The sequence below is a fragment of the Salmo trutta genome, unplaced genomic scaffold (genome assembly GCF_901001165.1).
Source record: "Salmo trutta unplaced genomic scaffold, fSalTru1.1, whole genome shotgun sequence".
Taxonomy (NCBI): Eukaryota; Metazoa; Chordata; class Actinopteri; order Salmoniformes; family Salmonidae; genus Salmo; species Salmo trutta.
Genome location: NW_021822989.1, coordinates 2907 through 12500, shown reverse-complemented (window position 1 = coordinate 12500; position 9594 = coordinate 2907). Strand labels below are relative to the sequence as shown.

At 49.2% G+C, this 9594-nt stretch overlaps 1 protein-coding gene across 1 annotated transcript in view; it reads left to right on the top strand.

Moving 5' to 3' along the window:
* LOC115187868 (reelin) overlaps positions 1 to 9270 on the top strand; it is a gene marked incomplete at its 3' end in the record, with an annotated part of 42983 nt that extends 33713 nt beyond the window's left edge. The window contains exons 14-22 of the mRNA XM_029746900.1: positions 466 to 671; positions 2105 to 2276; positions 3728 to 3934; positions 4166 to 4401; positions 5088 to 5245; positions 5473 to 5680; positions 5935 to 6011; positions 6889 to 7047; positions 9076 to 9270. Coding sequence (XP_029602760.1) covers positions 466 to 671; positions 2105 to 2276; positions 3728 to 3934; positions 4166 to 4401; positions 5088 to 5245; positions 5473 to 5680; positions 5935 to 6011; positions 6889 to 7047; positions 9076 to 9270 — 1618 coding nt within the window. The remainder of the gene's footprint in view (positions 1 to 465; positions 672 to 2104; positions 2277 to 3727; positions 3935 to 4165; positions 4402 to 5087; positions 5246 to 5472; positions 5681 to 5934; positions 6012 to 6888; positions 7048 to 9075) is intronic.
* Positions 9271 to 9594: the final 324 nt, after the last annotated feature.

The following is a 9594-nucleotide window of genomic DNA, read 5'->3' as shown; positions in this document are numbered from 1 at the left end:
GAAGCCCTGTAATTACAGAGATATATACACCTACTGGCTGTATAAGAAGCCCTGTAATTACAGAGATATATACACCTACTGGTTGTTTAAGAAGCCCTGTAATTACAGAGATATATACACCTACTGGTTGTTTAAGAAGCCCTGTAATTACAGAGATATATACACCTACTGGTTGTTTAAGAAGCCCTGTAATTACAGAGATATATACACCTACTGGTTGTATAAGAAGCCCTGTAATTACAGAGATATATACAACCTACTGGTTGTTTAAGAAGCCCTGTAATTACAGAGATATATACACCTACTGGTTGTATAAGAAGTTCTATTTACTTTTTTTTTTCGCAAAAAAATACTTTCTTATCAGGTTGTAGTCTGATTTTCTGACTAGATAACAACCTGAATACAACGTTTTTATTGTGTGTGTGTGTTCGTGTGTGTGTGTGTGTGTGTGTGTGTGTGTAACAGGCTGGACTGAGGCAGCTGGTGAGCTATGACCTGGACACAGAATGGGCGGAGTTTGTCCAGTTTTACCTGCGTGTGGGCGGAGACTGGGCAGAGTGTAACACAGCAGACAGCAGGGAGGAAGGAGTCCTTCTACAGTACAGTAACAATGGAGGAATCAGCTGGGGACTCATCGCTGAGATGTACTTCAGCGACTTCATCAAGCCACGGTGAGGAGGGAGGGAGGGAGGGAGGGAGGGAGGGAGGGAGGGAATGGAGATTAACGATAGAGGAATCAACTGGGAACAACTGATCTCTGAGATATATAGATCTACTATCTAAATTGTATTCAAGGTTTAAAAAGGATTCTAAAGTTTAACATTTTCACTTTAAAATGTCAGACTTGATTTGCCTTAACGAAAATGTTATCAACCCTTACAAAAATTCCACCGGGCAAAAAAACTGGTTGAATAAACGTTGTTTCCACATCATTTCAACCCCAAAATGAAAGGAGGAGACGTTAAATCAACATGGAAAACTGTCATCAACGTAAGGGAATTGTTGTCCTAACTTAAATGACATGGTGAATTTGTTTGTTGATTTCACGTTGAATTCACGTTAGTTGACGACTCAACCAAATGAAAATCAAAACTAGACGTTGAACTGAAGTCTGAGCCCAGTGGGATTTCCACATAATAATTCACATTTCCTGTTGCTGCAGAATTCTTTTCCTGCTGTGAGAAGCAGGGTCAAATTAAGATCTCTATTCACCGATTTTACCAAGCCATGATAAGAAGGAGGGAAGAAGGGAGGAAGGAGAGAGGGAGGAAGGAGAGAGGGAGGAAGGAGAGAGGGAATAGAGGGAGGAGAGAGGGAGGAAGGAGAGAGGGAGGAAGGAGAGAGGGAATAGAGGGAGGAGAGAGGGAAGAAGGAGAGAGAGAGGGAAAAGAAGGAGGAAGGAGAGAGATGGAAGAGAGGGAGGGAAGAGACAGTGACGATAGAGGATGAGGAATCAGTTGGGGACTCATAGCTGAGACCGACTTTGCCAAGCCCCGGTGAGCAGGAGGGATTGGTTCCTCTTCAGGTTTCTTTCTTCTAGGGAGTTTTTCCTTGTCGCTTAGCTTCTGCTTCTGCTTGCTCTTCTGGGTCTAGACCGGATTACTGTAAGGTACTTAGTGACAACTGTTGATGGCTTGATTGAGTGACTGATTCATTGATTGATTGACTGACTATCTGACTGAATATCTGACTGTCTGTCTGAATACCTGACTGAATGACTGACTGAATATCTGACTGACTGTCTGACTGACTGAATATCTGACTGTCTGTCTGAATATCTGACTGACTGTCTGACTGACTGACTGTCTGACTGACTTAATGTCTGACTGACTGTCTGACTGACTGTCTGAATGACTTTCTAACTGTCTTACTGACTGACTGGCTGACTGACTGTCTGACTGACTTTCTAAATGTCTTACTGACTAACTGTCTGACTGACTTTCTAACTGGCTGACTGACTGTCTGACTGACTTTCTAACTGTCTTACTGACTAACTGTCTGACTGACTTTCTAACTGTCTTACTGACTGACTGGTTGACTAACTGTCTGACTGACTGACTGTCTAACTGTCTGTCTGACTGTCTGTCTGATCTCCTCTTCCTAGGTTTGTCCACTATGAGCTGCCGCTGGCCTCTAAGACCTCGTGTACCAGGTTCAGATGGTGGCAGCCCCTCCACTCTGGGGACGGCTACGACCAGTGGGCCATCGACGATGTCATCATACTTTCTGAGAGACAGAAGCATATCATCCCCATGGCCGACCCCACGCTGCCACAGGTCAGTCTCTCATTGGTAGACGACCCCACGCCGCCACAGGTCAATCTCTCATTGGTAGACGACCCCACGCTGCCACAGGTCAGTCTCTCATTGGTAGAGGACCCCACGCTGCCACAGGTCAGTCTCTCATTGGTAGACGACCCCACGCTGCCACAGGTCAGTCTCTCATTGGTAGACGATCCCACGCTGCCACAGGTCAGTCTCTCATTGGTAGACGACCCCACGCTGCCACAGGTCAGTCTCTCATTGGTAGACGACCCCACGCTGCCACAGGTCAGTCTCTCATTGGTAGACGACCCCACGCTGCCACAGGTCAGTCTCTCATTGGCAGACAACCCCACGCTGCCACAGGTCAGTCTCTCATTGGTAGAGGAGGACCCCACACTGCCACAGGTCAGTCTCTCATTGGTAGACGACCCCACGCTGCCACAGTCAGTCTCTCATTGGTAGACGACCCCACGCTGCCACAGGTCAGTCTCTCGTTGGTAGACGACCCCACGCTGCCACAGGTCAGTCTCTCATTGGTAGACGACCCCACGCTGCCACAGGTCAGTCTCTCATTGGTAGACGACCCCACGCTGCCACAGGTCAGTCTCTCATTGGTAGACGACCCCACGCTGCCACAGGTCAGTCTCTCATTGGTAGACGACCCCACGCTGCCACAGGTCAGTCTCTCATTGGTAGACGACCCCACGCTGCCACAGGTCAGTCTCTCATTGGTAGACGACCCACGCTGCCACAGGTCAGTCTCTTCATTGGTAGACGACCCCACGCTGCCACAGGTCAGTCTCTCATTGGTAGACGAACCCCACGCTGCCACAGGTCAGTTCTCATTGGTAGACGACCCCACGCTGCACAGGTCAGTCTCTCATGGCAGACGACCCCACGCTGCCACAGGTCAGTCCTCTCATTGGTAGACAACCCCACGCTGCCACAGGTCAGTCTCTCATTGGTAGACGACCCCACGCTGGCCACAGGTCAGTCTCTCATTGGTAGACGACCCCACGCTGCCACAGGTCAGTCTCTCGTTGGTAGACGACCCCCACGCTGCCACAGGTCAGTCTCTCATTGGTAGAGGACCCCACGCTGCCACAGGTCAGTCTCTCATTGGTAGAGGACCCCACGCTGCCACAGGTCAGTCTCTCATTGGTAGACGACCCCACGCTGCCACAGGTCAGTCTCTCATTGGTAGACGACCCCACACTGCCACAGGTCAGTCTCTCATTGGTAGACGACCCCACGCTGCCCCAGGTCAGGATCTTATTGGTTGCCTCTGACACCAGACAATATTCATGCACAAATCATTCCCAATCTGTAAAATGGATTGTTTTATATTAACTTGAGAGGATTTGGACATTGATTTTGTACATTGAACAATGCTTCAGTTAACGGTTGGTGACGGTAACGAGGATAACTAAAGAACGGATTAACAAATCATCTTGTGTCTGTAGAACTTCTATGAGAAGCCGGCGTTTGACTACCCTCTGAACCAGATGAGTGTGTGGCTGATGCTGGGTAACGAGGGCATGGAGAAGGAGAGGAACGGCAGCTTCTGTGCCACCACGCCCTCCGCCATGGTGTTTGGGCGCTCTGATGGAGACAGGGTGGCAGTGACCAGAGATCTGGCTCTACGCCCAGGGTACACCCTGCAGTTTAAGGTACGGTGTATGTGTGTATGGTCTCTCTCTCTCTCTCTCTTTCTCTCTCTCTTTCTTTCTTTCTTTCTCTCTTTCTCTCTCTTTCTTTCCTTCTGTCTCTTTCTCTCAGGAAGTTTCGAGTTTCTTTCATTTCAATCACTTTTTAAAATACCTTTTTTTTTAATGTGTTTGTGTAATGAAAAGTATGATATTATTGACCTAATAGAGATTTAAAATTCTAATTCTCCCCAGTTGAACATCGGCTGTGAGTCCCAGTTCAGTGCGTCAGCCCCAGTCCTGCTGCAGTACTCCCATGATGCCGGACGTACCTGGGCACTGGTGAAGGAGGGCTGCTACCCATCATCCTCGGGGGCAGGCGGCTGCGAGGGCAGTGGGCGGGAACTCGGGGAACCAACCGTCTACGCCACGGGAGACTTTGAACGCTGGACCAGGGTCACCGTGGTGATACGGCGCAACGTGGCCGCCAGGTAGATGAAAACATGTATTATGGGATGGGTAGATTGAAACTGGCTGAGGTGTAACAATGACATAGTTACTGTTAGAAAGACTGTGAGACGGTACAGATTGTTGTTCAGTTCATTCAATATTGGTCCTTCGAGCCGGGTTAGATGCAATAATCAGGAGACGCTGTTATGCAGATTTACAGCAAGATCGTTATAATGCTGTTATGAACTGCTGAATGACATTACTTTACTTTCCCCTATCCCTGTATATATATATCCCCCGTTCCCCTATCCCTGTATATCTATCTCCCTTCCCCTATCCCTCTCTCTGTATATATCTATCTCCCTTTCCCCTATCCCTGTATATATCTGTCCCCCGTTCCCCTATCCCTGTATATCTATCTCCCTTCCCCTATCCCTGTATATCTATCTCCCTTCCCCTATCCCTCTCTCTGTATATATATATCTCCCTTTCCCCTATCCCTGTATTTATCTATCCCCCGTTCCCCTATCCCTGTATATCTATCTCCATTTCCCCTATCCTTGTATATATCTATCTCCCTTTCCCCTATCCCTGTATATATGTATCTCCCTTTCCCTTATCCATCTTTCTCTGTATATATATATATATCTCCCTTTCTTCTATTCCTCTCTCTCTTTATCTCTCTCCGTCCCACCTCTCTCTCCATCCCACCCCCTTCCCCACTCAGTAAAACGCGGTTCCGATGGTTCCAGGAGAGTAGCGTGTACCGGGACGCCCCAGCCTTCGCTCTAGACGGAGTCTACATCTCCGAGCCCTGTCCCAACCACTGTGGAGGACATGGAGACTGCATCTCTGGAGTCTGCTTCTGTGATATGGGCTATACAGGTAGGTACTGATAGAGAGAGGAGAGGAAAGAATAGGAGAGAGAGAGAGAGAGAGAGGGGGGGGGAGGGAGGGAGAGAGAGAGGAGAAAAAGAGGTGGTGAAATGGAGAAGGAAGAGTGGACATCTCTGTTCTTTGAGTATTGGAGTTGTTGATCATGGAAGGAAAACAGTTTAGTGATTGTGATAAACAACATGTTGCTTTCTCTTGTGTCTCTGTGTGATCCCCAGTGGAACAGGACAGCTGTGTGCCAGCAGTGGCCAGTCCCACAGAGCTAGCGGAGGGCTTTGAGAGCAAGCTGAGCCCGCTGTGGCAAAGCCTGAGTGGGGGTCAGATTGGAGGCGGCTGCGGTACAATCAGCGAAGGCAAAGCCCTGTACTTCAGCAGCTCTGGGAAAAGACAGGCACTGACTGTCACCCTGGATACTACCAACACACGGTCAGTACACACGTCCTTCTGGGGGATCAGCTTTACACTACGGAGGCTGCAGTGTTGCGTCAAGGCATTTTCTCCTTTTTCTTCCTTGAACACTTCAACTAAAATCCTGGTCAGTTTAGACAATGAGTGCTGGACTGTAACAAAAGCCTGTAAATCTCAGAACTGTTAGATCCCTGGTTCCAGTTTCCAGTGAACTAAAAACCTGTGTCCGTCTGTGTGTCTTGTCTGTCCGTCCCGTCCGTCTGTCCATGTAGGCTGGTCCAGTTCTACATCCGAATCGGAGGGAAGAACGTTGGACCCACCTGCACTAGACCTCGCTCTCGCAACGAAGGTGACTGACCATCACCATCGCTACTGACGATGTCCCATTTAAGCTCTCTCTCTGAACTCATAGCCGACCTCAATGAGTCTCTCTGCTTCCACCGTGTGGTGGTTCACTGACACTGCAGTGTGGAATGCACAGTAAATCCAGGTCTGAAGTTTTGTATCAGATTTGCCCTGTATCTCCTGTCTATTTGATCAACGATTGAAGCCTTGAGTTTCAGCAGATCCTTTTTAAAGTTAGAATCAAACAATGATGGTGTTTTTTTATCTGCGTATTGTGAACCACAAAGATATCTGATCTTTGTCTGTTGAGTCAGACCTTTAGGCATCTCCCAGATGTCTGTGAGGAGGGCTACATGATGTACTACACTATCCATAATGCACTCCTCCTTACCAATGAGGACGTGAGGGCTTTGTTACTTATTCTCATCCCTTCATGGATTTAAAAGGATGGGACTGTTGTATTGTATTGAATTCTTTATTTCTGACCTCCTTTCTCCTCCTCTCCTCCTCCTCCTCCCCTCCTCCTCCTCTCCTCCCCCTCCTCTCCTCCCCTCCTCCTCCCCCTCCTCTCCTCCTCCTCCTCCTCCCCTCCTCCTCCTCTCCTCCCCCTCCTCTCCTCCTCCTCCTCCTCCTCCCCTCCTCCTCCTCTCCTCCCCCTCCTCTCCTCCCCCTCCTCTCCTCCTCCTCCTCCTCCCCTCCTCCTCCTCTCCTCCCCCTCCTCTCCTCCTCCTCCGCCTCCTCCTCCTCCCCTCTTCCTCCTCTCCTCCTCCTCCTCCTCCTCTCCTCCTCCTCCTCTCCTCTTCCTCCCCTCTGCCTCCTCTCCTCCTCCTCTCCTCCTCCTGCCCCCCCCTCTCCTTCTCTTTTCTCGTCTGGTCCTCCAGGAGTGGTAGTCCAGTTCTCAACCAACAACGGGGTGCAGTGGCAGTTCCTGAGAGAGCTGGACTTTGGCTCCTTCCTGGAACCCCAGGTGGTGACCATTGAACTGCCTCCAGCCGCCAAGACCCCTTACACAGTGTTCCGCTGGTGGCAGCCACAGCAAGGTGAGGTGTCAGACCTGCCTCTTACAGCCCATAGCAAGGTGAGGAGTCAGACCTGCCTCTTACAGCCCACAGCAAGGTGAGGAGTCAGACCTGCCTCTTACAGCCCACAGCAAGGTGAGGTGTCAGACCTGCCTCTTACAGCCCACAGCAAGGTGAGGAGTCAGACCTGCCTCTTACAGCCCACAGCAAGGTGAGGTGTCAGACCTGCCTCTTACAGCCCACAGCAAGGTGAGGAGTCAGACCTGCCTCTTACAGCCCACAGCAAGGTGAGGAGTCAGACCTGCCTCTTACAGCCCACTGCAAGGTGAGGAGTCAGACCTGCCTCTTACAGCCCACAGCAAGGTGAGGAGTCAGACCTGCCTCTTACAGCCCACAGCAAGGTGAGGAGTCAGACCTGCCTCTTACAGCCCACAGCAAGGTGAGGGGTCAGACCTGCCTCTTACAGCCCACAGCAAGGTGAGGAGTCAGACCTGCCTCTTACAGCCCACAGCAAGGTGAGGAGTCAGACCTGCCTCTTACAGCCCACAGCAAGGTGAGGGGTCAGACCTGCCTCTTACAGCCCACAGCAAGGTGAGGAGTCAGACCTGCCTCTTACAGCCCACAGCAAGGTGAGGAGTCAGACCTGCCTCTTACAGCCCACAGCAAGGTGAGAAGTCAGACCTGCCTCTTACAGCCCACAGCAAGGTGAGGAGTCAGACCTGCCTCTTACAGCCCACAGCAAGGTGAGGTGTCAGACCTGCCTCTTACAGCCCACAGCAAGGTGAGGAGTCAGACCTGCCTCTTACAGCCCACAGCAAGGTGAGGAGTCAGACCTGCCTCTTACAGCCCACAGCAAGGTGAGAAGTCAGACCTGCCTCTTACAGCCCACAGCAAGGTGAGGAGTCAGACCTGCCTCTTACAGCCCACAGCAAGGTGAGGAGTCAGACCTGCCTCTTACAGCCCACTGTCACGTTGGTATGAATGATTCAGGAGACAGGCGCAGGAATACGTAACAGTTTTTTTTTATTTTACCCAAATTACGGCGTGCCATGTAAAGTCACGGGGACGAAGACCAAACAAAAACACACGGTTGAAACACAAACAAAAGAGCGATGAGTACCTGGAATAAATAACTCTAGCGCACAATGATTAACACATGAGATGAGACCCGTAATCATCTGGCAATCCACAAGGGCATGAAAACCCAAAACACACAGCACAGGTACTCACACGCACCAACGGACAATGTAACAATAATCGACAGCACCATGGAAACCAAAGGGCTCATATATACAAATACAATCAGTGGGAATAGGGTCCAGGTGTGCATAATGAAAGTTCCAGAGGGATCCATGACACCCACAACATACAGGAAATAGAACTACTCTTACAGCCCACAGTATACAGGAAATAGAATTACTCTTACAGCCCACAGTATACAGGAAATATAACTACTCTTACAGCCCACAGTATACAGGAAATAGAATTACTCTTACAGCCCACAGTATACAGGAAATAGAATTACTCTTACAGCCCACAGTATACAGGAAATATAATTACTCTTACAGCCCACAGTATACAGGAAATAGAACTACTCTTACAGCCCACAGTATACAGGAAATAGAATTACTCTTACAGCCCACAGTATACTGGAAATAGAATTACTCTTACAGCCCACAGTATACAGGAAATAGAACTACTCTTACAGCCCACAATATACAGGAAATAGAATTACTCTTACAGCCCACAGTATACAGGAAATGGAATTACTCTTACAGCCCACAGTATACAGGAAATAGAACTACTCTTACAGCCCACAATATACAGGAAATAGAATTACTCTTACAGCCCACAGTATACAGGAAATAGAATTACTCTTATACCTTTGACACAACTGGCCCGAACCAAACTGAGCTGGCCTTGTTATGCATCCACCAGTTTTATCTGGAAATGTGCTGGAAAGGTCAATAGGGTCAATGGGTCAATGGGTTAAGGGTCAAGCGTCATGCAGAGTATCACATCTAGAAACCAGTCTCTGTCTCTCCGCAGGGAAACACTCAGCCCAGTGGGCTATGGATGACGTTCTGATCGGTATGAACGACAGCTCCAGGACTGGTTTCCATGACAAGTTTGCCGGAACGTCCCCTCTGAGACACAACTGGTACCGTGTCCAGGGGGGAGAGGTCACAGTGGACTGTTTGTCCCTGGACACAGCTCTGTCCTTCTACTCCGATGCCACAGACAGTGAGTCAAGCTACTGCGTGTACACATACACACACACACACACACACACATACACACACACACACACACACACACACACACACACACACACACACACACACACACACACACACACACACACACACACAGACATAAATTAGCCCGACCAACCAGTGCCTGTATATAGCCTCTCTACTGTATATAACCTCTCTACTGTATATAACCTCTCTACTGTATATAGCCTCTCTACTGTATATAGCCTCTCTACTGTATATAGCCTCTCTACTGTATATAACCTCTCTACTGTATATAGCCTCTCTACTGTATATAACCTCTCTACTGTAT